Consider the following 24,622-nt stretch of genomic DNA (forward strand, 5'->3'; position numbering starts at 1 on the left):
ACCATTTAATAAGTGCCTACTGTATGCCAAGCAATGTGCTAACATTAGGGACACAAAAATAGATGAATGTAAAGTGGTCAAGCAAGTAAATTCAGTGTGACAGGTGCTATGGTAGAGTAAGCTGCTGTGCTTTTTGATATTTCAGATATATGGAAGCCTTTCATATTGCCTTAGAATGCTTTAAAAGCTTTAATTTTTCAGATATAATTATTTAGAAAATATTATATATATCTTAAAGCAAACACAACTATATAATACATATGCATTTTTAAAGTAAAATATGAGGCTTCAAAGGAATTTCTCTTGTGAGTTAGTCTGCAGGGCCCTACAGCCTCTGCAGTTAGTGGGTATTTCAAGATGTGTGTATAGGGTAAGAGAGAAGATCTGAACAGAGGGGGTCAGTTCCCTTGGGTTCAGGAGTGAGATTGGAAGGTAGGCCTTCATCATAACAATGATGAAATCTGAAAGATAAAGAGGTTTGCATTATAAATATTAAAAACTTATATTTCTTTCAATGTATCCATCTAATTGCTTTTTATGTTTTCTAAAACATAAAGGAAAAATAAGCACTTCCATAAGTATGATTTTAAGACAATTTTTTGTGTTAATGAAAAAAATCGATAAATGCTAGTCAAAGTGAAATCATAGTTGACAACTTTTTTGTGTCCATAACTCAGCAAGATAACAGCGGTATACAAGTATGTAGTATTGTATTCTGGAAAAAGTATATCCATTTGTCATGCATAGAAGATTTAAAATGCATTCATATTTTACTCTGCTGTGCAGAGACTGATTTGATCTCCCTTAAAAGCCCTATCTACCAGGGGGTGAAACTAAATTTAGTCCAATCTGGTAAATTTGTCTCTTCAGACTTTTTTGAGATTCCTCTCTGTTCCCCCTTGATCCTTTCCAAGATGACTGCAGGGATGGGGGGTAGGTGGGCAGCATGGGATGTGGGGAGACACATTCTTCTGCATTTGCACTGGAGCTTTGGTGGGTGTACAGGCAGGCTTGGCCCCAACTGTGGACATTCTGCTATTGTTATATAAAGTTGGTGAATGCGTAGTTCTTTTTTCATAGCTCGATTGGTGCCCAGTGACACCTTGGCCATTGGGCCCAACGTGGCTCTTGCTGGCACTGTAAGTCTTCCATTCCGATTACCTGCATACTTTTACTTTGCTGAGCAAGGACTGCAAGTTTGCAGCTGAAGGGCTTGGGATGATTTGGGGGGTGGGGGCAGTTGCTGAGGGCTGTTGTTCCAGTCAACTTTTATCTTTTCTCCATTCAGTCTCTTCTCTATATAAGTGTTGGATGACAATATAATGTACATCTGCCCATGGGGGTGGCCCCTGTGAAAGGGGTACCCATATCATGAACCTGAACCCCACAAGGGCAAACATCCAAGGGTATAAACAAGTTATATATCCTGCTACCTTGAGTAAGTACTGTGTTTTGTGTGCAAAGAGGAGGGTCCACAGGGTGGCTTGGGAAGTCAGTAGACAGCTATGTCTTGGACATGATGAGGTCACCTTCTGCTATGTCACCGATTCACAGGTCGGTTGGCCAGTGTCTTTATGGCAGCAAAGGAGATGGTGCTAAACTGTTGCTGGCTGGGGACTATCCTTCCCATGAGCCTCATTGTCATTTGAATGAACAAGCTTTTTTTCTGTAGGCTAGGGTAGCTATCTAATTAATATGTGCACCTGATCTGATCATTGCAGTGAAAGTCTGTACGGAAAGGGGAGTCTGACTATTTATCTGCTTTGGCCTCTTCTTATATGCCTCATTCCAACCCTTTCTCTTTGTCTTTCTCTTTCTTCTCCATCTTCCTTACGCTCACTGCATCTTGGTCAACTTGAGGATATAATTTTTGGCTGCTTGGCCCAGGGTCACACCTGTTAATTACAAATGGCCCTGATACTGGGACTCTGCTTTTTGTGGTTTTAGCCTAGTGATAGAAACTACCTGGCAACTACTGCCGGCATAACCTGTAAGTGAAATTAAACCTAGAATTTTGGAGCTAAATGAACCCATGGAAGCTCCCTGGTCAAATTTCTTCATTTAATACACCCATTTAATATGTCAAGGAAGAAGTCAGGAGAGCAAATGACCCTGTAACAGTGATGGTTAGATATTTAGCTTTTCAGTTAAGGCTAGAATATGTACTAGAATACAACCACACTGCCATATGGCCTCTCTCTGTTGACTCATTTTATTGTATTTTTATGGCATTTTTTTTCTTTGCAGATTTCACTTGTTCCATGAAGATCACTTGGTACGTTTTAGTTCTAGTCGTTTTTATATTTTTGCTCATCCTCACTATCCACAAAATACTTGAAAGCCACAGAAGAGTGTGGAAGTGGCAGAGTAAGTATCGAGGAGTAAATCTGTTGTCTGGCACGATTCATTTAGGGTCTCATCTATAGATTTACGTTCTTGAAAAAAAATTTTTTTTAAGGCTTATTTTTGAGAGAGAGAGACAGAGTTCTAGTGGCGGAGGGGCAGAGAAAGAAGGAGACACAGAATCCGAAGCAGGCTCCAGGCCCTGAGCTGGCAGCACAGAGCCCGACGTGGGGCTCGAACTCATGAACCGCGAGATCGTGACCTGAGCTGAAGTCAGACTCCTAACTGACTGAGCCACACGGGTGCCCCTAGATGTACATTCCTTTTAAAGTTCAGTTTGCCATTTATTGAGCACCCACTGCGTGTCAGTGGCAGTTCTAGGTTACCCAAGGAGAAGAAGCATAAGTGAGACACAGTGTCAGCATTCAAGACGCTTCATGTATCTTTCTCTACTCAGACAAGAGAATAGAGGGGAGGCGAAGCTAGGCAGGAGTTCAAAAGGGCTGGAGGTGGAGCAGAGGCTCAGTGGAAGTGAATGCAGAAGAGAGGTAGAAGGGTAGGGAGTGAGGATAAAGAATTTCAGAATTGGAGATCTTGAGCAGAGTGGCTCTAGGTGATGAGTGTGTGAGTCATTCTTTCATAAGTAGAAGGGTGTCAGTAGATTTTTGGCTGGGCAAAGCTAAAATGTGTGATTGGAAATCAGGCAATAGGGATGATATTAAAAATATTTAATTTGGGGTGCCTGGGTGGCTCATTCAGTTAAGTAGCTGATTCTTGGTTTTGGCTCAGGTCATGATGTCATGGTTGTGAGTTCAAGCCCCACATCAGGCCCTGTGCTGGGTGTGGAGCTTGCTTGGGATTCTCTCTCCTCACCCAGGGCCCCTCCCCTACCCGCTTACACACACACACTTTCTCTCTCTCTCAAAAAAAAAAAAAAATTAGTATGACTCAGGCATCCATCTATCAGGATGGACATTGACTGTAAACTGCTCAGGTAGCCCTAATGGTGTGAACTCACACATATATTAACCCTTTGGGTGTGTACCCATGCGTATACTGGCTCTTCTACTGTGTACCTGTGCATACAATGACACTTCCGGGGTATGTCCATGCCTTTACTGGCTGAATATCACGCCTGAGCGATAGTTTACAATATGAGTAGATGGTCACTTAAAGACAGTCTAAAATGTATCCTTAAGAGAAGAGGCTTTGGAGATAGGTAGACAGAATAGAATGTTAGTACTATCACTCATCAGTTATGTGACTTTGAGCAAGGTATTTACTAGATCTAAATGTCCCCTTTTTCCCCTCTGTAAAACAAGAATAATCACCATTACCCCACAGGTAAGGATTGCGTTAAAGAGGTTCTAGAAGAAGTTTATCACAGTGTCTAGTGCATAGTAGTTCTCAATAAGGGAGAGTAGTATTGGGATGGTTGGAGTATTTCCTAAGACTCTTTTTTTAAATTCTTTTAAAGTCTATTTATATATTTTGAGGGAGAGAGAGAGAGAGAGAGAGAGGGAGGGAGAGAAGGAGGGAGAGAGAGAATGAGTGGAGGAAGGGAAGAGAGAGAGGGAGAAAGAATCCCAGGCAGGCTTCACGTTGTCAGTGCAGAGCCCAACACTTGAACTCACAAACCGTGAGATAATGATCTGAGCCGAAACCAACAGTCAGCTGCTTAACCAAACAAGCCACCCAGGCGCCCAAGACTCTTAAATTCTTTGCCAGGCAAGGCTGTGCTGGGCATCTCAGTAGGCAGAACAAATGGTTGCCCCTAGGTTGGGGTGCAGGTACCGTTAACTCTTTAGGCTATGTATTTGTTGCAGGTATTTCTGAAAGCAGTTTCATATCAAGTCTTACCATTGATACTGTAGTATATAAGGCTAATATATAATAATATCATCAACATTGTGTATTTGTAGAATAACCATTTTCAGAGCATTTTCACAAGCTTTTTTTTTTTACTAGCTTCTCAAAGTATGTAAACAGGGTATGTACTATTATTTTCATTTATAGATGAAGAAAACCGTGAGCCTCAGAGAGATTAAATGGTTTTTCCAAAGTTATACAGCTAATAAAATATCAGAATTAATACCTAGGGTTTTCCTAGTTGTTATTGTTTTTTTTTTTCTTTTTTGAGAGAGAGAGTGCACGCACACATGTGGGACAGGGGCAGAGGGGAAAAAGAGAAAAAGAATCTTAAGCAGGCTTCCATGCCCAGCATGGAACCTGATGTGGGGCTTGATCTCAAGATTGTGAGATCACGACCTGGGGCAAAATCGAGGGTCAGAAGCTTAATCAACTGAGCCAACCAGGCACCCCAGAGGTCTTTCTGGTTTTAAAGATATTATTTTAAGTGAACATGTTATTTGCAAATAGTGCATGGTTTTGAGTTTCTTGATCTGCTTTTCCATATAATTGCATATCAGGAAAGAGAGATAGTAGTAGCTAGGTAGAGAAAATGTCTAGAAAGAAACCAATAGTGGGGAGTGAAAATCTTATGAACATCTACACAAATGACAGGCTTAGTGACTTTTGAAGGCTTGTCTTACAAATCCAAGCATGTAAAGTAATGAAAAAATATCACACCATTTAGGACATTAAATATGCATTAAAGGGGCGCCTGGGTGGCTCAGTCAAACGTCTGGCTCTGGATTTCGGCACAGGTCATAATCTCATGGTTCCTGAGTTCAAGCCCCACGTCGGGCTCTGCACTGATGACATGGGGCCTGTTCAGGATTCTCTCTGTTTCCTTCTCTCTCTGTGCTCTCTCTCTCAAAATAAATAGACATTAAAAAGTCAATATGCATTAAATATTCTGTACATATCTATGTATATATAATAATGTAAGGAATAATAACATCCTATACATGACAGCTGGTGCTTTTCCTTAGAGGAGATGGCATGATGGCATTTATGGTAGTGGAGAAACCGCTTGCTTTAGAAAGAACCTGTATTTGCTCATGGAAAAGAACTTAATAAGGAAAGCTCTTAATGTCTCGTGGCTCCCGACCCTGTTGTGAATGGCCCATTTTCCTTGGTAATCCTTTGAGTCAACATGGGGAATATATATTAAGAATGTGGTTGTTTATCACTTAAATATTTAATTTCTGTTCTTGGAATAGGTCATAAATATGAACGTACATTTGTTCTCTTAAAAGGAAAGGATTCTGAGAAACTGCGAACACTGAACGTGCGGGTCATTTCAGGTGAGTTCTATGATGTGCAGACAGGGCATGGCTTTGAAAATCCCAGTGCTTCACTATTCCACTGTAGACCCAAGATCGAATGATCTGAGCTCATTTAGATTGGCCTTGTATCTGGAAAAAAGGAGCTGTGGGCAAATGAAATCTAGTTTAATATGTCTTACTATCAGGGGACAGTCATGATCAAAACTAGCTCCTTAAATAATGGAAAGTTTGCCTAATTGGCAAGAAGAAATTCATGTGAGTAGGCAGAGGAGAGAAAGCAATAAGGAATCAGCTTCAGATTTATTTTTAAATGAGACAAGATACTATTATTCCTCAGAATTGCAAGGAGTAATTGCAGAGTGGGCATGGCTTTTGCTAGGGCTTTCACTTAGCAAAGGGTGTCATTGTGTAAAGAGAACTTCTAATAGCCCCAATTAAAAAGTCCCCTGTCCTCTCCCGAGAAACAGAAATGGAATAAGGGAACCCTAATTAGAGCGGCTAAGGGAGCTGTTAGCACAGACGCTGTGGTTCGATCTCCTAATTGTGAAGCCTCCTTCTGAATTCAAGCTGTCAAGTCATATTAAAAAGAAAGAGAGGGAGAATGTGAGATGAGCAAAGTCCTCTCCTTCATCAGGGAGACGTCCTGTCCTCGACTCTTGGAAAACCACAGAATCATGAGTGATATTTCTACAGCTCCTGGCGTATTAGCCAGTGAGCCGGCTGCCTCATACTTTGTGAGAAGTCAGATAAGGGGAAGCTTCAAGTCTGGTGTATAAACGGTTTTCAAAAATGAAAGGAAACTGAACAAAGCCTCAGGCCCCCGCTGCAACTGCATCGCAGCCACATGCAGATCTGTGCCCAGCATTTTCTGGGAACTGTGCTCCCGAGACTTTTCTTACCTACTTAGATTAGCATGTACTTGGACCCCTAGCTTGAGGGAAACTTGGAATGAATGCACCCAAAGAACTCAATTTAAAAAAAAAAAATGCAGACTTTCTCTTCTCGGTGTGAGCAGTAAAATACTAACCTATGGCTAATAATAAGCAGTTAGCTTAGTGATCATTTGATACTAACCAAATGTGGGTCAGTGTGGTTTGTGTGGTCAGTGACAATTTTGTTGGATTAATGAAATTAAAATCATAAGGTTGTTTCAGATGCCAAAATTCATTTTTATAGGGAAGAAATGGTATTTCCCCTGTTCTTCCTCTTAGGCGGTTCCCAGGCCTGACATTCATATACCAGGAATGTTTTAACCCAGTTCTGCGGAGCTTGTCAGGGGCCTTAGGAATCCTGGTTCTCACTCTTTTCAAGTCATAATTTTGAGCCGTGCAGTTTTGTCTGAGAAAAAGTCAATAGTCCCCCTGCCAACTCATATAATCAGGGGAATCACAAATTTAAAGTACTAGCTAACCACAAGACTAACCTCACAAGTTGTATTTATGAGCCTTTGATTTCCATTCACCAGAGGAAACTGTCTCAGGCATCCGTTCCCTTTAATAGCTCTCATTAAAAATCCTCTAGCTTTATGACCAGGTATATAATACTAATGTTTAGAGCGAGCCAGGGGGTGAAGGCCTTTTTAAAAAAAAAAAATCAAGAGTCCTTTTGAGGCTTAGCATCTTAAGGGCTGTTGGGGGAGGGGGGGAGGAGAAGCAGATTCTTTCTTGTTATTTATAATCCTTTAGCCTAAATGCAATTTTTCCTCTCCTATTATAAGTTGCTCTTTCTGAGAGAGAAATGGAAAGGAAATAATGTCTCCCTTGAGTGCCGTTTTTAAGGCCTCTCTTTGTAATGATGGATTATAGGCAGCAGTGAGAATGCAAGGAAAAAATGTGCCAGCATGGTTCTCTGGAGAAGCAGTAACATGAGTAAAAAAAAAAAAAAAACAAAAAACAAAAACAACAAAAAAAAAAACCAGATTATTCAAAGGGAGCAGAGACTACAGTCACATTTGGCAGAGCGGCTTGCTGTCGTGAATGCCTCTCCAGTTGTTCACGTAGTACAAAGTAAGCGTTGTTACACGTGTACACACAGAGATAGATAGGCTCACACCCTCAAAAGGATGAGAGAGAAACAGAGAGAGTACCCAGCCCCTGGCATTGCACAGTGCCCGACCCGCTCTGGAGCAAACACTGGGAGAGTAAGCATATCTCATTGCTGTAGAAAGCGATGGCACGCAGAATCAAATCCTAAGCTTTTATGTGTCTCTAATATTTTCTTCCTGGCTTTGAGAAACGGGGTGGCTTAGGTTGCCTGTCTTGACATCAATCTACTTCCCATGTTATTCAGTGGATTGTTATCTTCACACAGGTGATGACTCTCTTATTCAGCTTCGGATCTTGTCCCTGACATAATATCTGGCACGTAGTTTGTGCACAATAAAAGCTTATTAAATCACAGAAACCCTGAGGGGAAATGAGTATGAAGTAGAAAGAGCAGATGAGCAAGAAATGAATCTTGGGGTTTGGGAAAGGTGAAGACAAAGTGAGAGTGATCAGAGGGCACATAATTCTACTTCATTAAAGAACATATAACTCATTCTGCAGCATTGCTAAGGATATCAAGGAATAATGAAATACATTGACCTTCTTGAAGAAGAAATTTTGAGAACTATGCAAAAGCAACTTTGAAATATATCCCTAAAACAGTGTTTAAAGGGTTGATCACTGTCGGCAGACCAAAGTCAGGGGCAGGAGCAGTGGCCTAGGACCTGAATCATCAGAGGCAAACAATAGCAATCAACTTGGCTGGGTTGCCAGAAAGGAAACATATTGGAAAACCAGTAGGTAACCCCTAGAAACAACAGACGTGTTAGGCACTCAGAGGTTGCAAAATAGACAAGAGTTAAGGGAGGCCAGGCAGCCAAAAATACAGCCAAAGTCACAGTGGGAGTGGCCTGGTGAGCATGTCTCTGATCGGATCACTACCACTGAACACTCCCTCCGAGCTTCCAGAGCTACCCTTTGACCATTTCAGCTTTGTATCAAAGCCCCAAGGAGGGTTATCTGGTTGAATGAGCGCAAGCCACAGATTGGTACCCTGGAGCCAGGAAGCAGCAATATCTGCCCTCTGGCCTCCTGCGTCTTTGAGAGCAGCCCTGAGATGTCCACATGTTGGATAGCCGATAACTAAATATCTATGACACCAGGTTTCTAGGACTAGAGCTTCTACTCACTCCTGCTGAATAGGCCAGTGAGGTGGCCTATGTCATCTCCCCCTCTGTGGCCATCGAAAATGGTGAAATCTTGGGGTACCTGGGTGGCTCAGTCAGTTGAGGGTCCAATCCGGCTCAGGTCATGATCTCATGGTTCGTGGGATTGAGCCCCGTGTCTGATGCTGAGCTGACAGTACAGAGCCTGCTTGGGATTCTCTCCCCCTGCCAAATAAATAAATAAACATCAAAAAAAAAAAAAAAAAGAATATGGAGGAATCTTTAAAACTTGAAATTCTTCACCTTCAAATATTCAACCCAAATCTACTGAATACCGACTAAGGGGCATGTGTTATGCTAAGCATTGATGGGACAGGGGCACAGACCAGCAGTCTCTGCTGTCACAGAGCTGACAGCACAGTTAAGGAAATTCTACCCCTTGGTGCCTTAGGAGAAGGGAAACCCGATTCAACTATAAACATTTATCAGGCAACTTTCACAGACATCATTGTATTTCATTTCACAACAATGTCGCTTTTTTTCCTGATGAGAAAAACTGAAATTAAGAGAGTTTATGTAACTGACTTACAGGCAGTTCCTAGCAGAGTGAGGGTTCAAACTCAATTTGGTCCAGCGGCCTGTCTGGCTCACCACTTACTGACTATGGTGAACTGAGGAGTTGACTCCTGCTGGGTCAAGCCACAGATCACAACTCTCCTTGCGTTTTTATATTTAACACTGGAGACCGAGATGAAACATTTTCTCTACCCTGTATAAGGTTGTAGGAGCTTGTGTGTGACAGTGTGAGTCTCCCTCAAAGTAACATTTCAGCGTTAGTGATATGTTTTTTGCAGTTAATGTGAGTGGGTTCTTAGGGACCATGAAGGAAAGAAAATGGAATTTTACTGTGAAAGAGAATTACTAAATGCCAAAAGTAAGTGGATGACCCAGTAATTTGTATTACCCACAAATAAAACGAATGGCAATGTAAAATTACAATTTGCAACATGTTTATGGGCAGCATAATAAAGACTAAGCAGCTTTCGATTTCCAGCAGAAAAGCAGATAAATTACTCGTGCCAGATGTCCAACAACCAAGCAAAGTACATGGAAATTTAATTTTTACTTGCTTAACTGTAGCATTTACGACTCCTAAACTACGGGTTTGGGTTCATAAAACAGTAAAGGTTGCAGCCATCTGGTGGGTTACAGAGTAGATCAGAATGCAGAAGATGACTCTACATGCAGAAAGAATTTCTTAAGTGTGAGGAATCTATAGGCAAAATAGGATGATTTATCTATTCATCCATTGAATGCCTTTATGTGATAGCCTTTTGTGCTAGGCCTGGAAGAACTGAAGATAAAACACATGCAGATAAACATCTCCATCTTCGCACAAACTTTCCCTGCCTGAACTAGCCACTCCCTGCAGACCTCACCTCCTCCCACTGGCCCTTCCCATCTTGGCTCAGCTAACACTTCCCCAAGGAAGTCATATTGGACCTTGTAGACCAGGGCAATTCCCTATATCACACATCCTCGTAACGCCACAAATCTCACTTTGTGGCAATGATCACTATTGTTATTTTATATATTTGTGTTATTGTTTGATTGATGTGGCTCCCATGAGCCAGTTAGCTCCCTGAGGTCAGGGACTTGACCTGATAATATTCATCACAGCATCCCCAGCTTACACTGTAGGTACCCAATACATATTTGTTAAATAAATACAACTCTACATTGGCTATGTTGAAAGAATGGCTGCAGCTGTCTTACAAAGACCTTTCAAAACCCTTTTCCCCCTAAATTATAACTTTTAAACACTTCATCAGTTTCATTCCTTGGAGTGTGAACAAACTGGCAAGTGAGACAATGGCTCAGAGTACTGGCAGCTGTCTGTTCTCTTCAGTTGTTAATTCTAGGTAATTTTGCAGTCATGTATTTTCCCCGTCCTCATTTGATTTTCACACTGGCCAGATTTGGAACAGCTGAGTGGTTTTAGGATCACTGTTAACAATAACAGATGGAGAATTTGAACACAGTAGAGAGTTGGCTCCTTGAATAATGGAAATCTATTTTAAGCTACCATAATTGGTTCTATTAGCCCTAAAAGCAACTAGCTATCTTGGGCTTGCACAAAAGTGCCAATGTTTTTATGTGATGAAAAGGTCAGAAGGGTGCATAGCGGTGCTGAAGTTCTGCATTCCTAGGGCAATAAGAAGAAATAAGACTGGAAGGTTTTCTCAGAGCCAGATTAGAGAACTGAATAAGAATCACCAAACCATCGGAGAACTTCTGCATCCATCTCGACTACAGTGATCTGTGAAGATTAACTTGCATTCCTTCATTTCTGGAGAAGCTCCTATAAGGAAAGCAAGTACTTTGTGGATAACAGTTTAGACATTATTGCCATTGTCTCCACGGAGTCATGGCCGAATTTCCCAAAGTACAAGGAGGGGAAGGACGCCCCGAGGTCACCATTTCCAGGGTTAGCCATCCGTAGCCCACCCCTGCTGAGCAAAATGTGGTCCTATTAAATTCCAAGCCCTCTCAAGTGGGCTTGTAAAAATATTCTGCTTTGCACTTGGTAGTGCTTTCTATTTTTCAAAGTACATCAGAATACATCGTTATTACCTCCTTTACCCTTACCTTGAGTTTCTTCCTTTTAGCGTCAAGGCAACCACAATGGCTTTGATGAAGTCACGAGGAAGTTCAGGTGTGAGTACCCACTGCCAGCTGAGGCTGCATGCCTGCTCCACCCACAAGGCAACCCAGGTGCCTCACGTTGGTGACTTTACCTGGTCCAGAGCCTTTCTTCAGGCCTGAAGGCTCAGCCTCCTGCAGTGGTGGCTCACCAAAAAAGATCCATTATGTAATCCAGCTCACAAAACAGGTTTATAAGAAGGCCAACGTATTGATTCACAATGAGTATTACAACCGAGAGAAAATACGGACCCAAACACTTCCGACAGCTAACACGTGTGCCCTCTCTCCTCAGACAAAACCATGCTGGGAGTCAAATCACGGCCAAGGCTTGCTTGGTAGGTCTTAAAGCAGATTCCTTTGCCAACACAGCTTGAAAGGCCTTCTTCCCCATTTTAGGGATAGCTTGATGGCTCAGCACTTTTAACATTTAATAGGCTTTGACCTGGGAATGATTGCTGAAGATAATGCTTCTGTTGTGGTTATGAGTTGATTTTATAGGCTAACTCTCAGAGGACAATCTTATTTTCCTTATCTCCAAGTTCCTAGGAGGCACCCCAGAATTGACTTCTTGTACAGCTCGTACCCATGCACTTTCATTAAGAAAAATGAGGCACAAAGAAGTTAGATGACATTCTTTCAGTCATTCGACACATATTTTTACCTATTATGTGTCATACTGCAAGGTTGGTTCTGGGGAATATAACTGCATTAAATACAGTCTTTGCACACAAGGAGACAGACAAATAAGCAATTACAACCAAATTGGATAAATTCACTATCGGGGAAATAGAGGTCACAGAATCATATATGGTACGGGATACCTAGTCCTGTTTACTATTCCTCGTTTTGTTTTGGTTTTAGCTATTTTGTCTTTCCAATTTCATAACCAAGGATAGCTGAACCGGTAGCTTTGGAAATATGAATATAAAAAATCGATGGGACAAATTCTCTAAGCAGCGAAGAGATCGTGGCTAGGATGAGGAAGTTTTAGAGGTACCTTCGCTGTGGGAGAAGTACCTTGTCTTTGACATGAAAATCATCAGGAACAAAGAGAAGAAAACACCTTGCAAGTTTCTGTTACTCAGTGGGAATCAAATATTACTTTGGAAGGATGAATTGAAGTTACAAACCAGATGTCATAGATGTAAAGCACTTCTGAAAAGTGATAGAAATCTAAAAAAAAAAAAAGAAGAAGAAGAAAAAGAAAAATATCAGAGACAATGTGGACATTGTCATGGCCAGTGTGATGAGGGTTTATTCAAGAACACAAGGCATGGAGTTTTATTTTTAATCAAACTTTCTACCACTGGAAATCCATTTTGTTCACTAGATTCAGGAAGGCCAAAACCCATTCTGAGGTTCCTGAAAAAAGTCAAAGAAATGTTTGGTTCAGACTTTTGACAAATTCATGAATAGACTTCTGTGAAGTTTTAAGATATTCCTGACTGCTTCTGCTGCCTTAACTAGTGTTAGTGAATTAATTTTGTTTGAAAGAAACTCTATTTCCCAGTGTAGAAATAGAAAAATATCCCACCCATCTTAGCTATTCTGAAGAAGGCATCAAAATGACATATATTCTACCTTTTTGCCTTTTTATCAATTTTTCAGAAGTTTTCCTATTAGCATATAAGTTACATGTCCTTGGGTACTAGGAGAAACAGAATATAATGTACCACTAGAGAGTTATTTGCAACTAGCTATCATTTTGACAGATAATAGCATTCTGTAGTAAATTACGGTTACACCATATTATACAACATCAGCAAACCAAATGAATCAGCAAATGATGAATAGTTTGGCTTTCTAACCAAAAGAGCTCTGTTAATTTTCTTTGGTAATTAGTTAATTTCATGAATAGGTTCTTTTGATATTTTAACTTTAAAAAGAACTGTCTCCAAATCTCAACTTCTGAATAGTATCAGATGCTTTGTCAAAGATTGTCTAAGCAATTATCTGCATGGCAAGTTCATTCTGAAGTCTTAATGTGCATCAGAATTAATTTGGATGTCTGTAAAATTTCAGGCTCCTGGACCATTTTGAAGGGAGATTGTAATTCAGTAGATTTGGGACAGAGTTCTATTAACTGCATTTTATTAAAAAAAAAAAAAAAAAAAAAAAAAGCTGTGGGCACAGCTTTTTTTTAAGTTTATTTATTTATTTTGATGTGGGGCTCAAACTCATGACCTGACCTGAGCTGAAACCAAGAGTCAGATGCTCAACCAACTGAGCCACCCAGGTGCCCCTAGAACCTTCATTTTATTTTATTTATTTACATTTTATTTATTTTTGAGAGAGAGACACACACACAGCACAAGTGGGGGACGGGCAGAGAGAGAGGGAGACACAAAATCTGAAGCAGGCTCCAAGTTGTCAGCGCAGAGTCCGACGCGGGTCTCAAACTCACAAACCTTGAGATCATGACCTGAGCCGAAGCTGGACGCTCAACCAACTGAGCCACCGAGGTGTCCCTAGAACCTTCATTTTAAATCCAGGTTCTGGTAATTTTCAGGCCAAGGTTCTGTTGATCATTTTACTAATTTTCTCTTGTGTGACAAATTACCACAAATTTAGTGGCTTAAAACAACACACCTTTATTATTTCGTTTTCTGTGGGTCAGAAATGTGGGCACAGCTTTGCTGGATCTCAGGGTCTCAAGGCTAAAATCAAGATGAGAGCTGGCCTGTATTGTCATCTGGAGTCTCTACTTCTAAGCTCATTTAGGTTGTTGGCAGAAGTCATTTTTTGAGGGTTTTTTTGTTTTGTTTTGCTTTGCTTTGCTTTGCGGTTGTTTACTAATGCCTCTGGCTTCTTACTGGCTGTTTACCAGAAGCTGCTTCAGGACCTAGAGGCCACCTGCAGTCTTCTGCTACCTGACCCTTTCCATAGTTCAGCATGGTGGTTTTCTTCTTTAAGCCTCACAAGAGATCCTCTCTGACCTCAGGGAAGGCCCCATCTCTTTTGCAAGGGCTTTTACTTCATTAGGTCAGCCTCACCCAGAATAGTCTCCCTTTTGAATAACTCAAAATCAACTGATTTGGAATGTTAAATACACCTGCAGAAATTTCATCTTTGCCATATAATGTAACCTACATCCCATTCATGGTCCCGCCCACACTCAAGGGAAGGGGATTAAATGGGGCATTACCCCAGGGGGTGGGAATCTCAGGGACTATCTTAGAGTTCTGCCTACCACACCCACCTCTGAGAAGCACATATTTAGAAAGACAAAAATCACAGATTCAGTGTGAGACAAATGGGGATGATAGAACTAGCCCCATAGATGTGGTTGTTCTTACTGATAATAAGGTAAAAATAAAGGATGCTAACAGGGTCAAGTGCAATGGCCCTTTGAGGAAGAGAGCAAGGAAATGAGAGTTTTGTGTCTGTCTAGGTAAAGACTGGTCTCATTTTCTCACCTTTGTCCTAACCAGTCAGGAAAGCCTTGTCACTTACCTTTTGGAAGGTTAAATACTCTATAAGAAGGAATTCTAGGGACACCTGGGTGGCTCAGTTGGTTGAACATTCAGCTCTTGATTTCAGGTATGAACCCAGGGTCATGGGATTGAGCCCCTCGTTGGGCTCTGCACTGAGTGTGGAGCCTGCTTAAGATTCTCTCTCTCCCTCTGCCCCTCTCCCCTGCTCACATGCCCTCTATCTCTCAAATTATATATATATATATATATATATATATATATATATATATATATATATATTTTTTTTTTTTTTTAAAGGAGGAATTCTAACTTTGGCAGTTATTTTAGCATTGCCACAGTAATGGAAGGGTCGTTAATATCTGTTGAAATGGCTTAAAAAAGGCATCTACTCCTGTCCCTTAAAGAGTAGTTACTACTTTTTAATGTCTCTAATTAAGATCAATAATTTTCTGGAAAAATTTACAAAACCTGATACCAGAAGAAATAGAAAATCTAAACAAAACAATTATCATAGAATAAATAGAAAATTTGTCAGTTATCCCCGAAAAAGTAACAGAAGGAGCAGTTCACAGGGGAATTTTTTACTGATCTCTAAAAAATAGATATTTCCAATGGTATTTAAACTGTTATTGACCATAGAAAAGAAGGATGCTTCCTAGTTCTATTTTGAAATAAACATAGTAATATTTATTATTATTATCATTATTATTTTAAAATGTTTTTTATTTTTTTAGGTTTATTTCTTTTGAGAGAGAGGGAGGGAGCACACATGGGAGGGGCAGAGAGAGAATGAAAGAGAGAGAATCCCAAGCAGGCTCTGCACTGCAGGGCTTGCCACGGGGCTTGAACTCATGAACCGTGAGATCATGACCTGAGCCGAAATCAAGAGTGGGACGCTTAACCAACTGAGCCATTAAGGCATCCCAACATTAGTAATATTTAAAACTAAGAAAGATTGTGTCTAAAATGAAATCAGTGGGCAATCTTATGTATTTCTGTGCAAAAATTCTTTTTTTTTAATATGAAATTTATTGTCAAATTGGTTTCCGTACAACACCCAGTGTTCCTCCCAACAGGTGCCCTCAATACCCATCACTCACCCTCGCCTCCCTCCCACCCCCCCATCAACCCTCAGATTGTTTTCAGTTTTTAAGAGTCTTTTATGGTTAGGCTCCCTCCCTCTCTAACTTGTTTTTTTTCTTCCCTTCCCCTCCCCCACGGTCTTCTGTTAAGTTTCTCAGGATCCACATAAGAATGAAACCATATGGTATCTGTCTTTCTCTGTCTGACTTATTTCACTTACATAACACTCTCCAGTTCCATCCACGTTGCTACAAAAGGCCATATTTCATCCTTTCTCATTTCTGTGCAAAAATTCTAAACAAATATTAGCAAAATAATCCAGTAGCTCAGTTTTAAAAAAATATATGTATATATACATACATAAACACTTCTACTATGATAAAGAGGAGCTTATTCCAAGAATACAGGAACAGTTCGCCATTAGGAGATATCTATTAATGTCACTCATAAAATTTGTTTGGTTATCTCCATACATCCTAAAAAATGCATTTGACACACAATAATGCCCATCCTTCATAAAACTTCCCAAAATAAAATAAATAAGTACTTCCTTAACATGATAAAATATATCTGTCTCAAAAACCCAGAATCATATTTACTAGGAGAACACTAAAAGCATGCCTAGCTAAAGTCAGAAATTTTCAAGAATGTCCAATATTTTCACTTTATCTACCACCATCCTCAAAGTACTGGCCAACACAATTAGGTAAGAGACAGAAATACCTGGTTAACAAATTGGAAAGGTAAAATGATCACTTTGTGTACCTGGAAAATTTAACAGATTTCTCTTAAAAACATTCTTTAAAAATAAGATTCAATAGGGATAGGGTACAAAATTAATACAAAAAAATTGATGGCATTCATATATGTAAATACAACCAGTTAGAAGATATACTGCATTTGAAACAGCCATAAAAAGATAAAATAGGAGTAAAATTAATATAAAGAAACATATAAGATCTTTCTAAAGTAAACCTCAGAAAAATGCCCTGAGAGACATAAAAATGACTTGAACAACAACAAATGGTCTATTATATTCTTGATTTGGAAGATGAATATATAAAGATGCCAATTTTTCTTAAATCATAAACAAGGTCATTTTAATATCCTGATGAAAAATAGGCTGTCAGTAACAGCCAAGAAAAAATTGACATGGAATAAGAAAGAAGAGAAGTATCTGTTTCACCACGGTACTGGTACATAAGTAGAGAAAAATATCTAATGACAAATTAGAAAGTTTAGGACTTGAGTAAATGATAAAAGGGGCACATCTAATCAGTAGGAAAGAGAAGGACTACTGAATGAAGGGTGTTGTGACAACTGAATAATCATCTAGAGAAAAAAAAAATGTGCTTAATCCAGAGTTCACAATACTGCTAGGGTAAATTTCAAAAGCATCAATAATTTTTAAGTAAACATGAAACCATAAAAGTAATAGGAGAAACAACAGTAGAATCCATTTATAACCACAAAGTAGTGCTTTCGATCCATGGCACAAAATTCAGTTAAAAGACTGATAAATTTGACTACAAGAATGAACACAGTAAAAACCGTTAGGGAAAAGTTATTTGCAGTTCATCACATACGATAAGCAATTTTTCCTGGTAAATAAGGAAGTTCTAATAATTAATAGAGAAAAGACCATAAACCAGTAGGCAAATGAGTAAAGGATAAAAATGGACTATTTATAGAAAAGGAACTACAAATGGCTCTTAAATGTATGAAAAGTTGTTTGGCCTCATTCAGAATAAATTCTTTCAAAAGACTTTTTTTTTTAATTTTTTTATTTTGATGTCTACTATGTGCCAATAATGTTGGCCTTCTGGGTATAGGAGACACAGCAGTGAACCAAACAAAGATCTCTGTTGAGCTTACATTCAGGTGGAAATGAAAATTAAAGCTACACTGAAATGCCATTTTAATCTACCAGATTGGTAAAAATCCTGAAGTTTGACATCACCCTCTGGGGCCAGAGGCAGTAGGCGCTCTGCACTCTTATACTTTACTAAGGTAAACCAAGAGGCTAATGTGCTACAACTGCTGTGATACGTAATTTGGCAATAACTATCAAAGTTACAAATGTACAAGCCCTTTGAGCCAGCAATTCTATTTCTAGGGATTTCTCCTATGGATTACTAATCTAGGAGAGAAATGACATATATACAATGTTTATTGCTAGTGTGTTTACAATACCAGATTAGACACAATCTGACAGGAAGGTGCTTTGATGATACATCCATACTATGGAATACCAGAAAGTTGTAAAAAAGAATGTGGAAGAATTTATGGGGAAAGATCTCTGAGATAGATCATTACATATACATACATGTGTATAGTATGATATCATTTACATAAAGATAAAAATAACATATACACACATATGAACATATAAATCTATGTATATGTATCTATATCATCTATCTATCTACAAAAAAACCCTAAAATCTTTGGTTTCCTGTGGCAGAGGAAGGAAAGAAGGGAAAGAATTATGTATGTGATGTGGTAAAAAGTGGCTGTCTGTAGGAAATGGGGTAAAGAGGAAGACATTTTGCCTAATATCCCTCCCTAGTTTATAAAATTTTAATCATGTGACTGTATTCTTTATTCAGAAAATTAAATACAAAAATCAGTCTTATTAAATTTTTTTCTAATTAAAAGAGTATAATTCTGACAGATGGTTTCACAGTATTTCTATTTCGGTAACCTATACCAGTGTTTAATCATCTTCATGGATAAGAAGCCTCATATTCTTTTTTTTTTTTTTTTTGATGCATATGGAAATTTTAAAAAATTAAAAAAAATTTCCTTTGATAAGCATCATATTCTTGATTACACTTAAATCTTCCTTTTTGATTTGTCTTCTTAAGAAGCAGCTGCTCAAACTTCTTTTTAAATTATAGGTCACCTCATTTCCATTCATGTCCAGGGCTTTGTATAAAAAGAAGAGACATCTGTGAAGCAAAAACTACATGTATTATGTAAAACTCAAGTTTCAATATAAAAACCAGAAAAGCAAGACCCCAGATCCCAGTGGAATGAAAGAAAGACCATATGTCATGGGTCTGAAATTTCACCTCCTACCTTGAAGTCAGCTGAAGATAATATTAGAAGGACTTGATGTCACATAGTCCTAGAAAAGGAGGACAGATTAGAATTCATCTGATTTGTAACTTGGCTTCTTGCTAAAATTGTCCCTGAAATCAGAGATGTCCTTGATATTCTTCTTAGGGACCTGTTTTAACAAAATGCAAAGAAGGAAATGTTTGTAGTCAGTTTCCAACTAAAGTTTTTTTCTTTCTACTTGGCATTGAACGCTAAGAATGTTTTTCTCTACTTTGCTCCCCCTTTAACTATGCTGCAGGTCTTGTGCTCAGGAAGTGGGGGTGGGGAGGAGAAATGAAAGAAACAGAGTTGAGAGAAATGGGTTAAAGGTGTCACAGTTGTAGACAGGAAATCTAGCAAGTGATGGAAACTACCAATATCCTTGCTAGATGGAGGGTATGGTTCTCTTAGTACATTGGAAAATGTTGTATCTGTTTTTGCATTGCTATTGACTGCATACAGACCAGAACAGCTTTCCTTCTTAAAACATAGGGACCAAGCAGAGACTGCCCTTGACTCCGGTCAAGAAAGCGCTTCCTCCAATACCAGAACTAGAAGTTACTTCCACGATGCATCTGCAAGATCAGTATACACGGTGAGTGAAGACTGGGCTTTACTGATGATTTGTCTTTATTCGTTATAAACATGAAAGATCCAAGGAGATGCAGTTTACCTCAAACTTCATTTCTATCTGGGTGTAGGAGACAGAAGGTGATGAACTTGCAAAAGTACTTCATATGAATTAGATGGCATGAAATAAAATCACTATTTTCTCCAAGGTCTAGGAAGGACCAATAAACTAATCTCTTAGTCTATTAAACAACATGTGCCCCTGAGATGTCAGCTCATCCCTTGGCTGTTTCCTAAGGTTGGATCATACATAATTCCAGGAGGCTAATCGTTCTTTAGTCAGAACATGAGAAAAGAGAGAATGTAAATTTATAAAGCCAGACTACCCACTGATCCTCAATTACTGAAATTAAAAACTTCCCTCAATATAGGATCTGATAATAAATCTAATGTACATTGATTTTCATGTGCTTGAATCCCAAATTATGGCCAGAAGTGCCTTCGAAATGTATATACAGTAAAACCTTGGATTGTAAATAACTTGTCTGTGAGTGTTCCTCAAGACAAGCAAACATTTCTAATAAATTTTAACTTGATAAACACTTGAAAAATGAGCAATGTCTTGTAATACAAGTAGTACATGATGCTGAACATCACGTGATTACTGAGCCAATGGTTCTTGAAATTTGCTTTGATATACAAGTGCTTTGCATTATAAACATATTTCTGGAATGCATTATGCTCGCAAACCAAGGTTTCACTGTATATTTTTTAAGTAGGCTCCACATCCAGCATGGAATCCAACGTGGACTTGAACTCATGACCCTGAGATCAAGACCTGAGCTGAGATCAAGAGTCTGACGCTAAACTGACTGAGCCACCCAGGCACCCCTCTTAGAATTATTTTTCATTTATTCAACAAATATTTATTAAGTAGCTGTTATGTTAAGGCACTATTGATAGCTGTGGTAGGGGATGTAAAAATTATAACAGGGAAGAGGAAAGACACTAGCATTTATTAGTATCCTTTAATTGTCCTTGGTGGTGATAAGAATAAATGATCTAGACTTTGTTTGTTTGTTTGTTTCAGGTGTAGAATTTAGTGATTCAACACCTCCATACAACACCTGTGCTCATTATAACAAATGCACTCCTTAATCCCCATCACTTATTTCACCATCCCCAACCCACCTCCCCCTCCCCTCTGGTAACCATGTTTGTTCTCTATAGTTAAGAGTCTGTTTCTCGGTTTCCCTCTCTTTTCTTTTTCCCCTGTGTTTGTTTGCTTTATTCCTTAAATTTCACATATGAGTGAAATCATAGGGTATTTGTCTTTCTCTGCTGACTTACTTTGCTTAATATAATAAGCAAATTATTACTCTCTAGGTCCATCCATGTCATTGCAAATGGCAAGATTTCATTCTCCTTATAGTTGAGTAATAGTCCAATGTATGTGTGTGTGTGTGTGTGTGTGTGTGTGTGTGCATTACTAGATCATTTATTCTTTATGACACTTTAAGTCAAGATTCTAGCAGGAAACCAATAGTATACTCAAACTGAATCATTTGAGGTGAGTTTAATAAAGGGTCTATTAAGCCGAGATGTGGGAAAACCCAAAAAGAGAGTGCAGCACCCTAAAACTAGTTAACAGTAGGACACTGCTACTATCCCTAAGACTAAAGGGGCAAGGAACCCAGAAAGATAGGCACAGGCGCAGACACACACACACACACACACACACACACACACACACACAATATATGGGGAGGGCTGCCTGATAAGGACTGTGACTTATGGCCAAGTGACACAACAGCCTGCAATTGCCCTGAAGAGAGAATAAATATCTCAGTTTGGCTGTTCTCTCTTTCCCCGATGTGCTAGTACTTACCATTGGTCAAACCCAATCAGAGCTAGAGGACAATGGAGCTGGATTGAGGTAGTTCATATAGACTGGCCTCGAGGGTAACAGTAGGGTGGGAAAGAAGTGGAGTGCAGATCTAGAGAGGCAACCGAAGAGATAGACTGTAAATGGCCCAAAATGTCAAACTGGAAAATGAATGCCAAGTATATATTTGTGTTCAGGACTAGAGAGAAGCAGGTCTTAGTGTTTGGGTCTTAGTGGAATCAGAGTCTGCTGTTGGCTTAGAAATTGCTAGGTAGACTTTAATGTAATCATGTGATTGCTTTAATGAAATATTATGCTTGATATCTCTCATCCTGGTCCTCGTTCTGGGATGTTCAACCTTTCATTTGAAGAGATCCCCTTTCATTCACCAAATACTTTTTGAGCACCTACTGTATGCCAAGAATTCTGCTGCTCATTGGCAAAGTAACATGCAGTCAGTGGAGAAATCAGATTGAGTGCCAATAACATGATACAGGTATTCATTCATAGGGGACTCAGGGAGCATAATGGAGAGACAGCTCATTCAACGGAAATGCTGCCTAGTATATAATACATGTTCAATAAGTATTTGTTGAATGAATGATTAAGTCCCAACTTCTGTGTTTCTTTAAAAGAAACTTGCGTGAACACTTACACTTTATTTTATAGAAGAGGACAATAACCCAAACATACTGTGGTGACAGAGGCTTGAGGAGACCCTAGTTTCCTGGGTCCTAGGCTGAGATGTTTGTTACCACTAGCCACACTGTCTTCCTAGGTTTATAATGGAGGCTCCATTGTCTACCACAGGATTAGAAAGAGCTCTTAATCAGTGGTATTGAGAAGATTTTTGGTGTCCTTATAAGACACAGTTTTAATAAATGGTTTAAAAATTATTCTCCACTAATTCTTTTCAGATAATAACATTCTTGCATGAATAATATTTGTCTTTTTTTCTCTTTATCTTCAGAATATCCCTCTGAATTCCTCTGGACCATTTGGACTAAACCCTTTTGAAGAATACTCATAATTTTATTTCAGGAATGAGTTAACTAGTAAATATATGGGTCCAGCTGAGAATGCACAATGGGAACAGTAGGAATGGTCACTGGCTGATGAAAACTGGCTCAAGAGCATTCATTTGGCCCACGAGATCAAAGAAACCAGAGTTTTTTCAGGAAGCCATCATGAGTCATGGAAAACAAGCTGATGACACCCATAAAAACAGCAACGGAATGCTTCCTCTCCTTGTTTATCTATCATTATACAACTACAGTGGCCTCAAGATTTTGATATTGAAAGGAACCAAAAACCAAGGTCAAGGATGAAAATCCTTTCTCTCATTAGCCCACATTGCAGATTCTGATTTGATGGGTTTTCCTATACAGAGGGATTGTTTCTATTTGGCAAATTACTTAAGAGGGCCTGGGTTGTTTGTTAATGTATTTGTTTGGATTTATAAATTTTGTCTCCTTTTGGCACTGAGGATGCTTTAAAAAATTCAAAGATACCAAAATCAAATGACTTTAAGTGAAATACTAAGTGAAACTTGAATATTGAAACATAGTAGCAAAATGTTTCTTCTGATTCTCTCAGCGTTCATATTATTTATAGCTATCACTGATGTCAAGAGTAGTTATAGTTATTAATTACAATAAGAGCACATATAGACAATTTCTAACATTGAAAAATATAAAAATACCTTTCCAGAATTCAGGTGGAATTTAATCTCCTGGCATCATTATATGGTTAAAATTGCTTTTCTGAGAAGATTTCTAGATTTTAATGGCAGGGTCAGGTTTAATATTAAGCAAACTAACAGGAATGAATGATTCAGCATACAGAGGGTTTTTTGGTATCCTCTCCCTCTCTCCCATCCCCTCTTCTCCCCTCCCCACCTCTCCCCTCCTCTCCTCTCCTTTCTTTTTCTAGATCACAAACTGAGATTCTAATCATAGCATTTAGGTTTTGAAGATTTGGAAAATGGAATTCTACTAGTCTCACTTTTTATTGTCCCTGTAAACTTGATTAACAGGTCAAGATCAGGTCTGGGACTATTCAGCAGGAGTTGAGGGATATCACACTCCTTGAGGGATAGATATTATATGATTTCTAATAGGCCAAATTATTGTTTCCTTGAACATTGCCTATTATGTTCAGACAAATGACTTGGAAATCAATGGGAACTTGGCTTACAAAAGGCATAAATTAAGCTTCAAATTCTGTTAAATTGTGGCAGCTTCCTGAAAGCTAATTTCACTTATTTATTGAAATAATAGACTTTAATAGATATTGTGAAGCATTCAAACATGTGGATGGCCTGGTGTCTGCCTGCAAAGAATCTGTACTCTAGTAGAGGAGACAGGGTACACTACTCCTAGTTATAATGCTAGACACAAGGGTAAGATAGGGTAAGATAAATGTCATCTACAGGCTCCACGCTTCCTGCTGAGAATTCACAGGCCAGTAGAATCATTTCCAGCTGGGGGTAAGCAGGGTAGGCTTTTAAAGAAGGTGGCTTTAAGCAGCATTGAAGATAGTTTTTTTCTGATCTTTCTGGACAGGTGGAATTTCCCAAGTATATACTTTCTCAGCCCTCATAACCCTTTCAATATCTGCTTTTTACAATTATTTTCATGGTTATCAATTAATGTCTATCTCCCTTTCTAGACTGATTCTGCTCACCATAATATTCCTGGAAGCTGGCATGATATTTGGCTTACAGAAAGTTCTTAGTACATATTTTTTGGATAAAGAACAATTTACTGAGCCCCTCTGTATGTCAGGCACATGCCACAGATAGTCTCACTTCTTCCTTACAATGATTCCTGGAGACAGGTGTCATTGTCCCTAAGGAACTGAGGCCTGAGAAGCTCACCAATTTGCCTGTGATCTCAGGAACAATATGTGGATTCAGTCCTAGACTGAAGTATATAAAATATGCTTTTGTACCCAGCCACTTTTGTGGCTAGTATAGCAGGATCATGATTTGAGTGGTTCTTAAGGAGGGGGGAGGAATTGACCATCAGAATCCAAACAGGGTTCCGTAAGCATGGAAGAGGAAGAAGAAGAAAACCGTCAGGTGCCTCTGTGAATGTTTCTCCTCAATTCCAAGGAGATGTGCAGGGAGATGTGTTTAAAAATAAAACACAGGCTT

General features: G+C 39.1%; 1 protein-coding gene across 6 annotated transcripts in view; it reads left to right on the top strand.

Annotated features, from left to right (window-relative positions):
• Positions 1 to 23,156, top strand: part of TMEM156 (transmembrane protein 156) — a 51,916-nt gene extending 28,760 nt beyond the window's left edge. The window contains exons 4-8 of one of the 6 annotated variants that reach the window (XM_030314035.1): positions 2,248 to 2,367; positions 5,469 to 5,552; positions 11,684 to 11,726; positions 19,503 to 19,605; positions 22,436 to 23,156. In XM_030314035.1, the coding sequence (XP_030169895.1) occupies positions 2,248 to 2,367; positions 5,469 to 5,552; positions 11,684 to 11,726; positions 19,503 to 19,605; positions 22,436 to 22,495 (410 nt within the window). In that variant the 3' untranslated portion in view covers positions 22,496 to 23,156. The other 5 variants (XM_030314036.1, XM_030314037.1, XM_030314038.1 and 2 more) reach the window with 5 other exon arrangements.
• Positions 23,157 to 24,622: the final 1,466 nt, after the last annotated feature.

The sequence above is a fragment of the Lynx canadensis genome, chromosome B1 (assembly GCF_007474595.2).
Source record: "Lynx canadensis isolate LIC74 chromosome B1, mLynCan4.pri.v2, whole genome shotgun sequence".
Classification (NCBI taxonomy): Eukaryota; Metazoa; Chordata; class Mammalia; order Carnivora; family Felidae; genus Lynx; species Lynx canadensis.